Here is a 19,657-nt window from a genome sequence, read left to right on the forward strand (position 1 = left end):
TCCAAGGGACTCTCAAGAGTCTTCTCCAACACCACAGTTCAAAAGTATCAATTCTTCAGTGCTCAGCTTTCTTTATACTCCAATTCTCACAACCCATACATGACTCCAAAGACAGGTGTTAGAAGTGAGATCGTGGGCTCAGATGGTTTCAAGGTACAGAATTGATTGGGACTGGGCAAGTTTATTAGTAGATAGCATAGAACTGATGGGCATGGCAAAGAGAAGCTACTGACACCAGTCTCTTGATAAAAGCTGACTGTTGCATAATTTGCAAACCTATGGACTGTAACCCACCAGGCTCCTCTGTCCATGAAATTCTGCAGGCAAGAATATTGGAGTGGCTAGCCATTCCCTTCTGCAGGAGATATTCCTAACCCAGGGATCAAACCAGAGTCTCCTATATTGCAGGCAGATTCTTTACTGTCTGAGTTACCATGGAAGCGTCTTGCTTAATTAGGGGGGGCTGTTTTTCAGGTCTGCAGACTACTGTATCAAATATTACAGTAGTTTACTGAAACATACAGTGAAATGATTTATTGGTTTTAATCTAACATTTTTCCCAGAAAAATTTTCCTGAATTAACTAGGTCATGTTGACCCAGGTGGTCTAAAGCAGATTAACACAAATGGCCTCAGCTGTCATTTCCTTTCCACCTATCCTTTCCCTTTAGCTTAAACAGAAGCCAGGAGCAGCACAGTGATGGAAGACAAGGAAGAGCAAAGAGATAAATAAAGTGGTCAGGCCATTTCAAGTCATTGGTGACCCATGAGAGGCTTGAATAGAGAGGAAAAGGAGGAGATATAATATAGCTGTAGACTTCTAATTTATGGATTAAATCTACATGTATGACATCAAAATATTTTTTTAATGTGATCATACATCTGTCCATGATATTGTTCAGAAATTTAGGGAAGTTAGGGCCCTTGGGTCAAGTGTAAAGTTCTATAACAGGAGAAAAATGAGGGAATGTCCTAAATACGCCCTAATAAGTCCTGTCTGTTTAGTACATTTAGTTGCACTTCAAATCAAACATTTGTTCTTCAGTCCTCAGTTGTCTCTAACTCCTTGTGACCCCATGGACTGCAGCACCCCAGGCTTCCCTGTCCTTCTCCATCTCCCAGAGTTTTCTCAAACTCATGTCCATGGGGTCAGTGATGCCAACCAATCATCTCATGCCCTTCCCCCACCACCTTCAATCTTTCCCAGCATCAGTCTTTTCTGAGTCAGCTCTTCTCATTGGGGGGCCAAAGTGATGGAGCTTCAGCCTCAGCATCAGTCCTTCCAATGAACATTCAGGACTGATTTCCTTTAGGATTGACTGGTTTGATCTCCTTGCAGTCCAAAGGACTGTCAAGAGTCTTCTCCAACACCACAGTTAAAAAGCATCAATTCTTCAATGTTTAGCCTTCTTTATAGTCCAACTCTCACATCCATATATGACTACTGGAAAAACCCATATAGCTTTGACTATATGAACCTTTGTTGGCAAAGTAATGTCTCTGCTTTTGAATATGCTGCCTAGGTTTGTCATAGCTTTTCTTTCAAGGAGTAAGCGTCTTTTAATTTCATGGCTGCAGTCACCATCTGCAGTGATTCTGGAGTCCAAGAAAATAGTCTGTCACTGTTCATTGTTTCCCCATCTTTTTGCTGTGAAGTGATGGGACCAGATGTCATGATCTTCATTTTCTAAATGTTGAGTTTTAAGTCAGCTTTTTCACTCTCCTCTTTCATCAAGAGGCTTTTTAGTTCCTCTTCACTTTCTGCGATAAGGGTAATATTATTTCATCAATAACCATCATAAGGTTATTGATGTTTCTCCTGGCAATCTATATTCCAGCTTGTACTTCATCCAGCCTAGTATTTCACATGATGTACTCTTTATAGAATTTAAACAAGCAGGATGACAATATACAGACTTGAAATATTCCTTTCCCAATTTGGAACCAGTCTGTTGCTCCATGTCTGGTCTATCTGTTGTTTCTCGGCCTGCATACAGGTTTCTACGGAGGTGGGTAAGGTGGTCTGGTATTCCCATCTTTTTAAGAATTTTCCACAGTTTGTTGTGATCCACACAGTAAAAGGCTTTCAGTTCAGTCACTCAGTCATGTCCGTTTCTTTGCGACCCCACGGACTGTGGGCATGTCAGTCTTTCCTGTCCATCACTAACTCCCAGATCTTGGTCAAGCTTATGTCCATTGAGTTGGTGATGAAGCAGAAGTGGATGATTTTCTGAAATTCTCTTGCTTTTTCTATGATCCAGTGGATGTTGGCAATTTGATCTCTGGTTCCTCTACTTTTTCTAAATCAAGCATAGCCCTCCAATAATTCTCAATTCTTCCCTCACATTCCATTGCAGGGTTTGACTTTCACTCATTGCATCCTATACAGGATCTAATACAGTAATCAGTCTTTTCTTTTTTTGGATCAATGGACATGAAATAAAGTATACTGAATGTAATTCGTGGAAAAGTCTGTTTTCATTTATTATTTTGCTATTGGTCATTATTTTGGCTTACTTGAAATCAGGATGAATTTCTGAACATGGAAGCTATGGAAATGTAGCTCCCACTATAGGGAGCATAACTGACTTACAGTCCCAGCTGCTAGTCTCTGAGTGTAGCCCCACAATTATGCCAAAGTCATGCTGTGACCTGTTCTTGGCCAGTGACTGAACTTGGCAAGGATATGCAGGCAGGGCTGTGTCTATGACTTGAGGTGACTCATCAAAATTTAGAACTGGCCTGAAGAAGGTTCTTCTAACCCAAGCTTCCTTCCTTGCATCTTCCCTCCACTGAGTTCAGACCAGCATTGCTGTCTGAATGCTCTCCCAGAACCCTCCAGCTGCCTCCCCATTTTCACTGGGAGGTATTTTGTTCAACAAATATCTGTCATGTCAAGTCCTAGACTACAGCTATCTCTCAAAGGACTGCAACTAACACATTACATGAGCATGGTTTATTTTTTACATGAACTAGTAATCTTATTGTCACTAATCAGTTTTCCGTGATATTCTCACCCTTTCTGAACGTCCTATTCTTTGTGTTCCCATTGAAACATGGTTTTATCGACATTATTGCACTTGCTAAATAACAGTGAGTTAAACTTGTGTGTGTGTGAATTCTGTGAAGGGAGGGAATGTACGTCTTCATTCAGCATGAATGCCTGGACTATAATCAGAACTCAATAAATATTTTTCAACAAATGCCTACCTAAAAATGAAATTTTCTAAAGTAATTAGATGAAAAAAAAAGTACCTAGGAGAGGATATAAATCTCTTAAGACATAAAATGTGCCATATATTTAGATTCTCTAAACTTCCTTTTTCTACGCAGCAAAATATTAACAAAACAAAATGTTTAGCTAGTGAACACAGTTGAAGGTACTGGATGCATTCACTAAATGTACCATATGAATTAAAAAATGGAATGTTGTAGTTCATTCTAAAGAAATAAGTTTATTTTAAACGCCATATCTATTTGAAATACACGTGAAAGAGTCTTAGGAGAAAAGTAGTAAAACAAGACTCTGAGTAAGACAGCAACAGAAATGATTCTGAGCATTGGATCAGGAACGAAGAAAATTCAAGACATATCTCATACGCCTGATTACAAAGTCAAGATTACTTTGTCCACAGTGAATTGTATACTTCCAGAAGGACTGTGATAGTAAGCCCTGGTGATGAAGATGGTCAGTTATCAAAGATATTGGAGATGCCAAGGGTTAAAACTTCATAAAGCATAGATATAACCTTGAGGTGACTGGAGTCATTCAGAAAGTTGATTCACAAAAGCGTGAGCTAAAGGCTGTTTAGTAACAAGATGACCAGCAACTCCTGGAGGAAACGAAAGTTGGGGAGCAGAAGTTGGATCCAGAGCCCAGAGACTGGAAGCCAGTATTTCCACAACCAAAAGACCCAAGGCCAATATTTCCAAACCCTAGAGATCCAGTGTAAATTGTCTGGCAGGGACTGCGGAAGATGAAATTCTGTGGATGGGAGCAGGATGTCTGGAAAGATCTGGTGACAGCACAGGGTGTCTGGAAGCTGATGGGCCTAAAGACGTTCTCCTGACAGCCACCATAGAGAGTGGAGCCCAGGTGGAAAGTGCTGGGGGAGTAGACAACATTGCTGGGGTAGAAAGAATCACAGGTGGAAACTGGGACCCCCAAGTAACCTCCAAGGGAACAGGAGGAGTTTCCCATGCTGCAGTTGAAAGACATGCTGTTGGGAGTTCTGAGTTCAGCTGAGTTGGAAAGGGAAGTTTGTGACTGTGAATGTTGCCTTCTACACCGGATACTTAAATACTCTAGCAATGGGTGTAATAGCATGCGTTCATTTTAATAAGAACCCTTAATTAGGCTCCAGTAAAAATGAAATGCACTAACCTTCAAAGACCTTTTTTATGATTACAGACTTTTAAATGAAAGAATTTCATTGATTTTCAAAGCAGTTGTTCATGAAGCAAAAATGTTATTTCCCATTCATCTAGCTTGGGTAGGTGACTCTGATTGCACCATAATTGTACCTGTAAGATTGGGGTTTTATTCATCTTATCCTTCAACATAGTGTATTGAATGGGTAACACAGTGAGAACTTTGTTGTGTTTAAAGCTCTAAAAAGTACTTTGTAGTCAGGAGGGAATATTCATTTTGTTCCAAGTTTAGGAATAGAGAGGGAAAAAAATCAATATCTGTTTTACATCCCAAATCTTCTGTACCTTATAGAAGAAATAACCCACTTATGATCCTTAATTGGTACAAATGTTAAATGAGCATCTAACACATTTATGTTCTAGTTTTCTTATAGCATAAGTACCCAAGCTGCTCTTCTATGTGTGAGTTTTTAAGAATAAGGGACCCATATTTTCAGCAGTGCTTTGAAGTTTCCATTGTAAAAATGCTTAAGAAATCCTTATTCTGAAGTTGACTTGCTTCTTGAGAGATCACGTCAATAAATTTAATTTTCAAAAAAATCTCTGCATAAAGTTTAAGTCATTTTTTAGTGGTGTTGATGTCAATGAGAACAAAATAATAAGCTCTATACATTAAAAAAGATGAACCTTTAGTCCCTTATTTTTCTCTCATAGGATAGGATTTTTACTAAAGAAGGTAAAAAAGTAAGGAAAATGCCTACTACCTGTAAACTTCAAAAAAAGATCAAGTTAGAAAAATTCATAATTACAAATGATTTTTGTAGATTGAAATGAGGGCAGAGAGTTCCAAAATATATGATAATATAAAAAAGATAAGATATCAAGTAATACTGAACATTCTTTTCTCAATGAAATGGAATTTTTTGCACACAAGTACTTTTGTTAAAAAGTAGAAATTTTTTTTCTGTGATATGAACAAATCAAATAGCACAGAAGCCACAGGAAGATAAAGCTTCTCAATCTCTCTTCTTCAAGGTGTCAATCTTCACTACCCTACTACACAGAGGAGGAATACAAGTCATAGAATAACAACAAAAAATGACTTTAGAAATTGTGTAAGACTTGTCAGAAACACCTAAGAACAGTTTAAGTCAAAGTCATGTATGTTACTTTCAAAGGCAGAGGAAGAATCTCCCTAAGATGGCTACATTGGTCAAATACTTCAGGGCAAATTCCTTATAAAATTTCTTTAAAACAAAGGCATTTTCCAGATTCTAGGGAGTCCTTTTGGTGGAAAACATTGCCTCTGAGTAGAGAGAGAAATACATTGGGCATTTTTGTCACGTGTTTTGTTCTTATTTTTGATGTCTCTAAAAGTATCTCAGATGAATAACCTCTAACTTTCCAAAACAATATAAAGGTATTTATAATATTTAACTCATTCCACCATAAACACGCAGGCTTCCCAAGTGGTGCTAGTGGAAAAGAACCTGCCTGCCAGTATATGAGATGCCTGACCCAGGGTTCAATTCCTGTGTCAGGAAGATCCCCTGGAGGAAGGCATGACCATCCACTCCAGTACTTTTGCCTGGAGGATCCCGTGGACTACAGTCACAGAGTCGCAAAGATTCGGACACGATTGAAGCGTCTTAGCAGTCACACACTCGCAGTAAACACACACATGCACACAAAAGAGTGAATAGCTAAGACGGACTCTTGCTAGTTTGCATACAGTTTTAAGCAGGAGTGTCAGAAATAAGGGGAACTCTCATTTAATATTTCATGAAAACCATTAACATTGGGGTTCAATTAAAAAAAAATCATCATATGTCTTGTGTGTTACCATTGCCACTTCCTTATGGCATTACCCATTAGGTAAACCTGCCACTTCCTGGTAACAATCCATGTATGTTCTCATTTAAAAAACGATTTTGAGTAGATCAGTTAGCAACTTTGCTCTCCAGATGACAACAATTTTGAGACAGATTGTGAAAGGGGATTCAATTATTTTTAATTAAACCAGCTTCCATCAGCCCAGTCACTGCCTCCAAAGTTTTCTGAGTGCTTTGCTTGGTGACTTTGGTAGAAAAGGATGACTAAGAGCTTTGAAGATTCCATACTACTACTTGAATTTCAAGGCACAAACATGATTATACTCTTCAGCTATAAAACCACAGACACTCCATGTGTATAACTATGCTGATCTTTTGGATTCAGTTAAAAAGATGATGGTAGCTTGTTTTTATGAGCCACGAGGATGACACAGCCGATGATAAGGATATATAAATGCCCCTGTCCAAGAAGTGACATTCAGACTCAGAACCTTCCCATCGTAACTCACATCACCTGTGAAGATGTCCTACAACTGCTGCTCTGGAAACTTCTCCTCCCGCTCCCTCCGGGACCACCTGCGCTACTCAGGCTCCTCCTGTGGCTCCTCCTTCCCCAGCAACCTGGTCTACAGGACTGACCTCTGCTCTCCAAGCTCCTGCCAGCTGGACTCCTCTCTCTACAGTCAGGAGACCTGCTGTGAGCCCATCAGAACCCAGACTGTGGTGTCCAGTCCCTGCCAGACGTCCTGCTACCGCCCGAGGACCTGCACGTTCTTCAGTCCCTGCCAGACGTCTTGCTCTGGGTCTCTGGGCTTCGGTTCCAGTAACTTTCAATCTATTGGTCATGTTTTCCCATCTCTGGGCTTTGGATCCGGTGGTTTCCAATCCGTGGGTCACAGCCCCAACATTTTCTCATCCCTAAGTTGTAGATCCAGCTTTTACCGTCCGACCTTCTTCTCTTCTAGGAGTAGCCGGTCTCTTTCTTTCCAACCGACCTGTGGATCTGGCTTCTACTAATGTCATACTTGAATACAATACCTACTACATCTAGAATTGTAATGCAATACTTACTATATTGAGATCTACACTATCTGTTGACCTCTTGTTTTACCTTTAGCTTATAAATTTGACTTCTACTGTTACCTGCTCTGGATTAGGAATAATTTGAATACCAGTAACTGAAAATGTATTCATTGAAGAAAGGTGCCATAACTACTCCCTTGTAGCTATATAGACATGCGATACTGAAGCACATTTATTTCCTGGTTATTTCCCCAACTGCATGTATTTCAAATTTTACTAGTAGAAAAAATGGTGTAAGTTTAAATAAAGTATGGTATATGACATCCACATATTGGTTTTGTCATTTTGTTTGCTTTGTTTCTTCAATGGAGGAGGGCGTGGCAACCCACTCCAGTATTCTTGCCTGGAGAATCCCATGGACAGATGAGCCTGGCAGGCTACAGTTCATAGGGTCACAAAGAGCTGGACACAACTGAAGCAACTTAGGACGTGTCTTCAAATCTAATTCTAAATATCTGGCTGTATTTTTCTGCATCTTGTACTCATAATTTAAATTTTCTCAATTTAAAAAGTAAAATTGTTCAGTGTCCTTTAGGTTTGGAAGAAATTATTTCATCTTTCATGTTTACCCTTCTCTTTATACAGAAGGAGTAAATACATTCTGTTAATATGGTAAAATCTGAAATTACATTTTTAAGACTAGATTTTAAGACTACAGAAAAGTAACGGTGACCTTTGGTTTTGTAGGGGGTTAGAAACTTGAATATTTTTATATAATTATAAATAGGTATATTAAATTGACTACATCACATAATTTTGGAAGGAAGATTACTCATAGATAGATTCTAAAATAATATATTCAATAAGAAGTTAGTGAGTTAGATTTGGTGAGAATTTCAGTTGCCCCAGATTTACTGCTTTCATAAGAAAGCAAATGAAATGTCTAATTGATTTATAATTGAAAACATCTAATACACCCCAATACTTATAAGAAGTAAGCCCAGCATTTTTGGTACAATCATCAATACAGTTGGTTTGCAACCACTTTTTAAGTTGTTCTGTTGATAACATTTACTTAGAGAAAAAACAAAAAAAAGGAAAATGAAACTCAAAAACAATGCAAATATTCTCATGTTACAAGAGTTAACTAAATGTTTAGGAAGCTGATTACACCTGAATCAGCAGTTATGCTCCAAACTTTTATCAGTTAAGTCAAGGACAATATTACTAAAAGGTACAGATGACCTAGATTCTCACCCACAGGGTAACCATATGTCTTGGTTTATTCTGTTTGTCTCAGCATCCAGTCCCACTTGGTAATTGTCTTAGATTTCTCACTTTTTATATGTAATGGATAATTGAGTTAACATAAGTGATGACTGGTTTAGGAAACTTCCACTTTGCTTTTGCTATGGTTTCATCTAGTGGAGTCCTTATAAGATGCATACAGGGTAAACAGTTTTTACTTTAACCAGTGTTAAATCTGAAGACAAGCCATATCCTATTCTTTGCTCTGCCTGAAAAAAATAGAATTGCTCCTTTTATTCCATATCTATCACTAATATGGAAAACACACTACACTTAAATACAGAGGTAGGACGGTTCACGTGCTCAAATCTTGGCGGAGGTTCATTTGTTGTTCTAACCTCGCCAGTACTGCTATGGCTGTTTTCACATCCTGCAAGATGCCATAATAGACACCAAGCTACCAGTAGGTGGAGATAGTGGGAAATTTAGGATTACTGATTCAGATCAGATTAGTCACTCAGTAGTGTCCGACTCTTTGCGACCCCATGAATCGCAGCACGCCAGGCCTCCCTGTCCATCACCAACTCCCGGAGTTCACTCAGACTCACGTCCATCGAGTCAGTGATGCCATCCAGCCATCTCATCCTCTGTCGTCCCCTTCTCCTCCTGCCCCCAATCCCTCCCAGCATCAGAGTCTTTTCCAATGAGTCAACTCTTCGCATGAGGTGGCCAAAGTACTGGAGTTTCAGCTTTAGCATCATTCCTTCCAAAGAAATCCCAGGGCTGATCTTCAGAATGGACTGGTTGGATGTCCTTGCAGTCCAAGGGACTCTCAAGAATCTTCTCCAACACCACAGTTCAAAAGCATCAATTCTTCGGCACTCAGCCTTCTTCACAGTCCAACTCTCACATCCATACATGACCACAGGAAAAACCATAGCCTTGACTAGGCTGACCTTTGTTGGCAAAGTAATGTCTCTGCTTTTGAATATGCTATCTAGGTTGGTCATAACTTTCCTTCCAAGGAGTAAGCGTCTTTTAATTTCATGGCTGCAGTCACCATCTGTAGTGATTGGTGTACATAAAATATGTGCATAAAACTGAGGGTGGTACATGGCATTTACTTGCTTCACAGATGGTGCAGTAAAGCATCCATCTGCCAATGTGGGAGGCCAAGAGACTCGGGTTAGACCACTGAGATGGGAAGATCCCCTGAAGAAGGGAATGGCCACCCACTCCAGTATTCTTGCCTGAAAAAAATCCACAGGCCACCATCCATGAGGTCGCAAAGAGTCAGACATGACTGCGTGCAGAAGCACACAGCATATAAAGATTAATCTAAATGCTCTTGCTGCAGTGGTTTGGCCACATATTGTACTGCTTAAATCTACAACTATTTGTTTTATTGTTTGGGAGAATTTTTTTTATTTTTTAGACTTTGCAAAAGAATATCTTATTAGGAGCAATGAAGCTAAAAGTTCATATTTTAATTTAAAGGTGTGAGAACTTAGTTTCTATTCTTAAAGGAAGTTGATGGTGAATATGACTCGTACAACAATTTCTTGACATTTACTCTCCACCATGGGGGTCAGAAGTATCACCAGATAAAAAGTCAAAGAGACAATTTTACTGGAGAAGCATCAGTGTCTATTCCAAATGACAGAAGTTTTAAAAAGATTACTTCCAAAGATGATTATCTATCACTAACAGATGCACACGTGTGCACACGCACACACACACACACACACTAAACAACAAAAGCACAGATGAAGCAGTAGTTGATGATGTGCTCTTCCATTAACAAAAGAAAAGCTTCACTGAGGATTAATGAAGCCAGTATTGTGACAATATTGTTAAATACTTCAAATCAAAAATGAATTTAATTCCAATAGTGATTTGATTTCTTCATCCAGTCCAAAGAGTCCATGTAAAGTGGACTAATGAAAGTTCATAATACTCAGGCAGCTCTAATGCAAAATTATTTAAAAAGTTCAAATCAAAGATAAAATGACTGGTTGTCTCAGTAACAATAAAAACAAAAATTTTGCTGAAGGACCACATCATGGTAAAAATAATCAGGTAAGATTCCCATGAAGAAAAAACACTGTTGTAATTGCTGTAAATATATAACCCATAATTGGATTCAAACATGCTGTAATATTCTGCTATTCAAAGCAGAAGCTGTAGTTTTAAAGCATTTTTTATGTATACCCAGAGTAAGTTCTTTGGGCATGCTTTTCCTTACCTCATCAATCACCTCTTCCACCTCTGTTGTATTTTTATTTTCCTGGTGCCTTTTTTGTTATTGATTTTTATGTCATTAACATGTTACTTTGTATAACAAAGCACACACAGCGGGGGGTACATTCTTTCATGCTTGATTTGAGGTCTTTATTCCATGTTCTATGTTACTTTTACATCCAATTACACGACTTTTCCCTTCTCAAGGACTTCCCCATGGTTCTATCCTGATTGACTCCTTGCTCCTTCAGTCTTGACTCACCAAAGTGGAATGCAGTTTACAGATTAGTGAGATGTCATGGTTTCGCAATTTTACTTTTTTCTAATTTTCAGAGAAAAGCTTCTAGGAGTGACAGTGTTTATGTTGGGGAATTCAGAGGGGGAGAAGAAATCTGTCAAGTTATATAGAAATCACCTTTATCTCTTATTTAAAAAAATATTAACAGTAAGCTCATCTTCAATTTTGGGGTTGCTGATATTAAAATTATGCATGTGTGACTGTGAAAGAGAAGTTTGTGTGTGTGTGTTTGTTTTGTTTTTTACTATTCTTGTTCATAGTGGTAGTTATTGAGGAAGGGAACATTTTAATGTGACATTAATAATGATAATTAAAGTGAATAATAGCGGGTTTGTCATTGCACTCAGAATTTCTAGCAGTATCTTCCTGAGGGATAATCATGTATTTCTCTCGGTCTATTATTAAGTATTATGGTTAATGCAAATCTTTTTAAGAGAAATTAGCTCATTTTTCCTTAGCATTCTTTTCCTAAACTCTATGTTTATTTTTTGTTTTTCTCTTTATTGTGAATACGACTCACGAGGCTAATGAAACTAGATCCAAAGGAGCTGAAGTCTATTCAGATAAAGCAATCTCCGTAGTAGGAGGTATACTCAAGGCTCTTGGTTGAAAGAGTAGGTGAAAAAAAAAAAAAGCTCCGGAAAGAACAAGAATAGGTTGATTCAAGAGATGGGATTCTACTAGATCTTTGATGAACAAATTTGGGCAAATTTCTAATTCTTTTTGACTTTTCTTTCTCTCGTGTCTGGAAAGGTATATAGCACAGAATATTTGTCTTCCTCATGAGGATGTTTGAGCATTAAATGCAAGTTGTGTATCAGGTACTCCTTGTACCCTCTGTTATATATTCAACTTTCAACTGTGATCCCAGACACAGCTATGGTGCCTGAAACAATTGCATGCAAGTTTCAACCCTCTTTGCATTGACAGTATCTCCCCTCTTGCATAAACAACATTTCTTTCACTCTCTACTTGGGTTCTCAGAGATCACAGCCAGAAAAACAAAAGGAACACACTGAATCCTCTCACATGTTTAATGAGGTTCCAAAAATTAATACACAGCCAGGCAACATTCCAGCAATGGGAAGCACAAGTTGATGGATAAATGATTCTCACTGTTGATCAGATCCAGAGGTGGACAATTCCAAAACCATTCCATATGTTCCTTAAAAGATCTTGAAAGACTAAGTCCTCACTGTCCATCATAAAGTCAGCAACAAAAAAACATAATCCTTTGTAAGATTTTTTCTCTTTGATTCTTTCACCTTCCATGTTCTCCCACACTATTTGCCTGATGCATGCTATGCATGCGTGCATGCTAAGTTGCTTCAGTTGTGTTCGACTGTACAATCTAATGAACTGTAGCTCACCAGGTTCCTCTGTGGGATTCTCGAGGCAAGAACACTGAGTGGGTTGCCATGCCCTCCTCCAGGGGATCTTCCTAACTAGTATCCAACACGTATCTCTTATGTCTCCTGCACTGGCAGGCAGGTTCTTTATCACTAGCACCAGCTGGGAAGTCCTAGTTGCCTGGTGTCTTGTGACAAATACACAGTCTGTACTCAAGGTTTTGACTTCAGCTCTGCTTTACAGTTGGGAAAAGGATACAGGGGGGAAAACATACTAGGAGCAAAGGATACAGCCTAAGACTAGAGGATACAGATATTTATTCAACACTGCTCCATGTGTGTTGCTGTTAGTAACTCAGGTTGAGCCTTGAGGAAGCCTCAGAAGGTTATCCCACATCTCCTTAACCCAGTGGGCTTCCCAGATGGCACTAGTGGTAAAGAATCTGCCTGCCAGTGAAGAGGACATAAGAGACACTTGTTTGATCCCTGGGTCAGGAAGATCCCCTGGAGAAAGAAATGGCAACCCACTTCAGTATTCTTGCCTGGAAAATCCCATGGACAGAGGAGTCTGGCAGGATACAATCCATGGGTTGCAAAGAGTGAGATATGACTGAAAAGAATTAGCACTCACTGCTTAACCCAGTTGCTCCCCAGTTAAAATCATTGTGAATCTCTTTATGAATGTTCATAGGTACGGCTCAGAAAGGATCATGCACTGGGACCAGGCTCAGGGAAGGATTACGGCATTTATGCCAACCAATAGAGAACAAAGCATCTACCCTTGGAGTTGTTTAAAGGCTTATTTTTTCTCTTAGCTGAAAATCTACATTCAGATACTAGACTTTCAGTATGTTTTCTACATATTATATCATCTTATAAATTATACTATATTTTTGTTGCCTGCATTTGTAGTTATACACCAATTTCTCTGTTTTCCATTATTAGCAGAAATCCATGCTTCCATCCTCAGGCAAATATCACTGATATTAAGGCAAATAAAATATGGACCTCCAGGAAATAATTACTCCCACTAGGAAACATATGCAATGACAATAGAAATTTGCTAAAATCTTTCAAAATGTGTGTTTTCACATCCAGTTTCAGAGGCACATTGATCTTTATTTAAAATTCCCGAATACTGATTAAACTATAGGCAAATAATGAGACAAGCAATACATTTCAATGTCAGATGATGTAAATTTATTAGATTAAAATTTTCATTTTCAAATGCTTTTCCATGAAAATCCAACAGTACAGGTATTAAGACTTCATATTGGGTTATTCATTAAGTTTAGAGTCCCTCAAAAGTTGATGATGCAAGAAACTGATGATTTAAGAATAAAAAAGATTGGTGGTAAGTGTGAGAAGGAAAACAATGGGTATATTGAGAGAGACTTTGATCTCAATATGCAAAAGGATTTAGACCTTCAACAAATTGAACGATAGAAGCCAGATCCACAGGTTGGTCTGTAACAGGATGATTGGCAGCTACGGGAGGAAAAGTAGGTTGGCCGGCAGAATCCAGATCCACAGCTCAGGGAAGGGAAGCCACAGATTCCGTAACCCAGCCGTCTGAAGCCACGGGATCCACAGCCCACTGAGTAGCAGCTTCTGGATCCAGAGCTCAGGGAGCTGCAGCTGCTGGACCTGAAGCCCAGAGACCCAGGGAAAGTCGTCTGGCAGGGACTGGAGAACGTGGAGGTCCTCAGGCGGTAGCAGGATGTCTGGCAGGGACGGGACACCACAGTCTGGGTCCTGATTGGCTCACAGCAGGTCTCCTGACTGTAGAGAGAGGAGCCCAGCTGGCAGGAGCTGGGAGAGCAGAGGTCAGTCCTGTAGACCAGGTTGCTGGGAAAGAAGGAACCTGGGTAGTGCTGGTAGCTCCCAAGGGAGCAAGAAGAGAAGTTTCCAGAGCAGAGATTGTAGGACATGTTGACAGGAGATGTGAGTTCAGTTGAATTACAGTGAGAAGATTCTGAGTTTGAATGTCTCTCCTGCACTGTAGCATTTGTACACTTCCAGCAAGGGGTGTGGCACACCAAGGGATCATGGTTCCTACATGAGATTTCCTCTTTTGCATATGTGTAATTCAGTAGTCTTCTCGGTAATTGCAGTTGCAGGTGAATGGTTTCTCGCATTTGTTTTTATGGATGCTGTAATTCTGTTGTTATAGCCAAAGCCAATGAACTACTGCTATGTCAGAAATGCTATGACTGTTTCTTACTAATGCACATCCCATCATGGCCAGGGAAGCGTCATGACCAGGAAAGCTTTTTTCTGATTTACGCTAACCCGCCTCCTATGTATCTACATCTACATGTTTTTACTGGTGACTGTTTTCCTCCTAAGAGTGTGGAATAAGATGGATTTTCCTCTGGTACGATAGATCAGAGGCACAGTTTCAAAGCTTTCCTGAAATGATCCACTTTGTCACCATTTACTCCCGTTCTCCAAAATCACTCAGCAGTAATCTGTTATGGCAGCAATAGAAAATACACCAAGGATCACAGTTATACAGTATGTCTCTAATCCAATGGAGATGAAAAATAGATAAAATAAGAGACTGAGAGAGAAATGGCATAAGGACAGCTTCTGTGTATGTAAAGATAAGATGACCAAAAAAGAGGCTCAGCTGAAATTGTATCCAGGAGAGATCAATCTGGCCCACGTCTGTTTAGTTAAGACGGAAACACTGGTATGGTGAGAGAAGGAAACAATTGAAAGTAAAACACAGAGAAGGCTTAGGAAATTTTTTTTTCTATTGCACTCAAATGATTACTTATTCCCTAATGTCTTTATTATTAAAAATATCAAAATTAGTGTATTTTATGAATCTTGATATGTTGTTCCTTTTATCATCTGCTGAAGCTGCAGCTCCAATCCTTTGCAACCTGATGCGAAGGCCGACTCACTGGAAAAGACCCTGATGCTGGGAAAGATTGAAGGTGGGAGGAGAAGGGGACGACAGAGGATGAGATGGTTGGATGGCATCATTGACTCAGTGGACATGAGTTTGAGCAAACTCCAGGAGATAGTGAAGGACAGAAGAGCCTGGCATGCTCCAGTCCATGGGGTCGCAAAGAGTCGGAAACGACTTAGCAACTGAACAGCAATGCAGGATTTCTATCGTCTTAGAATATCTCTAGTTTTTCTCTGCACAGGCTTTGACTTCCTGGCATTTGCAGAGCTGCAGTTTCCTGCCTATATGTGAAGATTTTTTTCCACTTCTCTTTTCTTCTGCAGGGTGTATAAATCTCTCTCTTTTTCTCCTCTTTCTGTTCTCACCCTACCATTTTTCCTTCCTCCTTTTAATGTATTTAACCTAGATTTTCTCTCTTTTCTGTTTTCCAAATATATATATATATATATATATATAGCTTCTCTTTATAGAGTCAAAGGTTAAAAACAAAGTTTACTAAATTTTATCATATTCTGAGTGTATAAATAGTTACAGCTACTTTCAAAGTTCATTCACAAAATATTCAGTGTTAAAATAAAACTAGTTAAACTATACTCCAGACTCAAGGAAATGTAATGTTATTGTTGATAGCAATATTTTATTTTATTTTTTAATAAAGCTATTATAAACTTACCAAAAATAATAACATTAAAATACTGAATATAACAAAATAAAACTGGAACAAAATATAACAGCAGAAAATACAATCTGAAATCCATAATCCATATAATAGTCTTGGGAAAATCAGACATTAAACTACTTTTGTTATGAATTTAGTAGTAGGAAACAGGAAAATATTGCTATCAGGGAAGAGCTGTGTTTCAGAATTGAAGATAATTTGAGGATTTGGGGCAGAAAATGAAAACTAGACAACAGAATCTAACTTAAAGTTTAGAAATTTATAAAATAACTGATTTGGAAAAACTAGTGATATCTTTTATCAATAGATCAAACATTGACTAATAGATGATGCTTTTGAACTGTGGTGTTGGAGAAGACTGTTGAGAGTCCCTTGGATTGCATGGAGATCAAACCTGTTCATCCTAAAGGAAATCAATCCTGAGTATTCTTTGGAAGGACTGATGCTGAAGCGGAAGCTCCAATACTTGGGCCACCTAATGCAAAGAACTGATTCATTGGAAAAGACCCTGATGGATTCATTGGGAAAGACTGAAGGCAGGAGGAAAAGGATACAACAGAGGATGATAATGGCTGGATGGTATTACCGACTCGATGGACATGAGTTTGAGCAACTTCTAGGAGTTGGTGATAGACAGGGAGGCCTGGCATGCTGCAGTCCATGGGGTCGCAAAGAGTCAGACACGACTAAGTGACTGAAATGAATAGACAGTTAGTGAATTAGAAGATGGAATAGGAGGAAATCCCAAACTAAAGTGTAAAAAAGACAAAAAGACCGAATATAGAGAAAAGACTGTGAGAGGCATATATATATATAATGTATAGTGTATTTTGCTTATAATTGGATCTCAGGAAAAAAGGAGATAAAAATGGGATGGAAACAGTATTTGAAGAGATAATAGTTTTGTTGTTGTTGTTCTTCAGTCACTAAGTCGTGTCTGACTGACTCTTTGTGCCCCATGGATTGCAGCATGCCAAGCTTCTCTGTCCTCCACTATCTCCTGGAGTTTGCTCAGATTCGTGTCCATTAAGTCAATGATACTATCTAACATATCTAAACAATAGTTTAGGATTTATCAAAGTTGATGCATCATCTGTTGTGTGAAATGGTACTCAAGAAATGAGTAGAACTGGCCTAAGGTTGAGGTGACTAAAAGATGGGCTTTAGCAGAAATGACCCCAAGATGGAATTAAAGGTACAAAGACTTATGGGGATATGGCTGTGAGAGAAGAGTGTTGGGGAAGAAGGGCAGAAGGCTAGGAGACTTGTCAGACTTCCATGAGAGTCTCATCAGAGTGAAGAAGATAGAAAGACATGTCCCAGGCAGCCACAGATTGTGGACAGTTTCTCAAGACCATTGGAGATCCTCAATTGTTGGCCAGCAAAGGATCTCATGTGTCCTAAGAAGGAGGCCTTCTAATCTCTCTCCTGTGCTCAGTCATTGTCTGGGAGCAGCCCCATGGAAAGAGAGGCTTTTCTACCAATGCAGTGTTAGATTTTGGACCATAGCATGGAGTTGGGGCAGGGGTGTCCCTGGTCAATCAAGCCTCCTGTAGATGAAGATCTGAGAAGGAAATTCTTAGGGCTTCTACATGTACAGATGACAATCTGTTAAGACTACAGGTCTCATATCAGGTCCACTGAATCTGAAACTCAATTGCTTCCTTCCCTCATCTCAATATTTCTTAGCTCTTTGATGCTTTTCATAAGGGTCCAAACTGGCCTTCCTTGTGACTCTGTCTTAGTTCTCTCCCTCACTGTCACCATGTCTCCAAATAGTTGTGCAGGTTTCTTTCTGGTTCTAGCCATCAATGGTGTTCAAAAAAATGTCCTGGCTGATAATTTTTCCTCTCCATTGTATCTGAGACACGTGCGTAACAGAATGTAATTGAATAACAATAATGGAGGATAAGAAGATATCAGTTCAGTTCAGTTCAGTCACTCGGTCACGTCCGAATCTTTGTGACCCCATGGACCACAGCACGGCAGGCATCCCTGTCCATCACCAACACCTGGAGTTTACCCAGACTCATGTCCATTGAGTCGGTGATTCCATCCAACCATCTCATCCTCTGAGAAGACATGGGAACAAGTAAAGCCAGTATTTAGTAGGTTCTTTGTTCAAGCCAAAGTTACACCTCTGATCCATTGACAAGAAAAATAATTTTATCTTATGTAACTGCCATTTGAGAAAAGCATTTTCTCTTCATTGGCAGAAGCAAAACGCCCAAAGATTATGGCAAGAGGAAATGGAAAGGCTTTCTTGACTATGATGGAATAAGCATTAGTGTAAAACAGTCATAGCATTTCTAACATAGGTGTAGTTCATTGGCCTTGGCTATAACACCAAAATTATAGCATCCATAAATACAATATGGGGAGAACCACTCCAACTACAATTATAGAGAAGATTGCTAAGTTACACGCATGTAAACAAGGGAACACAAATATGGAAAAAATGACCCTGTAGGTTACCACACCTATTGCTGAGAGTATATATAAGCACATCTGTCTAGAAGGTTACATTCAAACTCAGAATCTTCTCACTGTAGCTCAGCTGAACTCACATCTCCTGTCAACATGTCCTACAACTGTTGTTCCAGAACCTTCTCCTCCTGCTCCCTTGGGGGCCGCCTGAGCTACTCAGGCTCCTCCTGTGGCTCCTCCTTCCCCAGCAACCTGGTCTACAGGACTGACCTCTGCCCTCGCAGTTCCTGCCAGCTGGGCTCCTCTCTCTACAGTAAAGAGACCTGCTGTGAGCCCATCAGGACTCAGACGTTCCGTGTGGTATCTCGTCCCTGCCAGACATCCTGCTACCGTCGGAGGACCTCCACCTTCTCCATTCCCTGCCAGACAACTCACTGTGGGTCTCTGAGCTGTAAGTCCAGCAGCTGCAGCTCCTTGAGCTCTGGATCCAGAAGGTGCTACTCAGTGGGCTGTGGATCCTGTGTCCTCAGACCCCTGGGCTATGGAGTCTGTGGCTTCCCTTCCCTGGGCTGTGGATCCAGATTCTGGCACCCAATTAATTTTCCCTGCAGAAGTTTCCATTAATCTTGCTACTGACCAACCTGTATATCTGGCTTCTACTGATTAACTTGTAGAAGAGCCAAATTCATTTGAGAAATTTAGATTTTGTACCCTAATTATCTGTTATCCTAATCTGCTCCATTGAAAAGTATTCTAATATTTCCTGATCACTGGCAATTCTTTACCTCTCTAACGCTCAGACTTGGGGTGATAAATTAACTCTGTCAACGTACAAAGTTAATGAGAAATTCAAATTGAATGGTAGATAGAATTTATGGTTTTGCACATCTCCCAAAGATAGATGGAAAGTCAAATAATTTGATTTTAATAAACTCTTTATTCTGCCATCCAAATATGCTGTGAATGTTGTTATTTATTAGCAATGTGTCAACTAAGATTTGTATTGTCATTGTTTCTGTTAATGGGCTTTGGAAAGCTCAGATTTAGGGGGCTATGCACTAATTTTGGCTGTGCTCAGTCATGTCCCGGAGAAGGCAATGGCACCCCACTCCAGTACTCTTGCCTGGAAAATCTCATGGGCGGAGGAGCCTGGTAGGCTGCTGTCTATGGGGTCGCACAGAGTCCAACACGACTGAAGTGACTTAGCAGCAGCAGCAGCAGTCATGTCCAACTCTTTTCGACCCCATGAACTGTAGCCCACCAGTCTCCA

The 19,657-nt window shown here is 39.6% G+C and overlaps 4 protein-coding genes across 4 annotated transcripts; 2 read left to right on the top strand and 2 right to left on the bottom strand.

Moving 5' to 3' along the window:
* Positions 1-3,807: 3,807 nt before the first annotated feature.
* On the bottom strand, positions 3,808-4,218 carry KRTAP15-1 (keratin associated protein 15-1). Its single transcript, XM_070367075.1, has one exon. The coding sequence runs from the start codon at positions 4,216-4,218 to the stop codon at positions 3,808-3,810; it is 411 nt and encodes a 136-aa protein (XP_070223176.1).
* Positions 4,219-6,712: 2,494 nt separating this feature from the next.
* LOC102274676 (keratin-associated protein 13-1) lies at positions 6,713-7,219 on the top strand. Its single transcript, XM_005899550.2, has one exon. The coding sequence runs from the start codon at positions 6,725-6,727 to the stop codon at positions 7,217-7,219; it is 495 nt and encodes a 164-aa protein (XP_005899612.1). The 5' UTR covers positions 6,713-6,724.
* Positions 7,220-13,788: 6,569 nt separating this feature from the next.
* On the bottom strand, positions 13,789-14,292 carry LOC102276654 (keratin-associated protein 13-1). The gene has a single exon (XM_005899556.2). It carries the CDS (start codon positions 14,290-14,292, stop codon positions 13,789-13,791), a length of 504 nt encoding a protein of 167 aa, XP_005899618.2.
* A 4,248-nt stretch (positions 14,293-18,540) lies between these two features.
* Positions 18,541-19,011, top strand: LOC102274958 (keratin-associated protein 13-1). The gene has a single exon (XM_005899551.2). The coding sequence runs from the start codon at positions 18,541-18,543 to the stop codon at positions 19,009-19,011; it is 471 nt and encodes a 156-aa protein (XP_005899613.1).
* The last annotated feature ends 646 nt before the right edge of the window (positions 19,012-19,657 follow it).

The sequence above is a fragment of the Bos mutus genome, chromosome 1 (assembly GCF_027580195.1).
Source record: "Bos mutus isolate GX-2022 chromosome 1, NWIPB_WYAK_1.1, whole genome shotgun sequence".
NCBI classification, from domain to species: Eukaryota; Metazoa; Chordata; class Mammalia; order Artiodactyla; family Bovidae; genus Bos; species Bos mutus.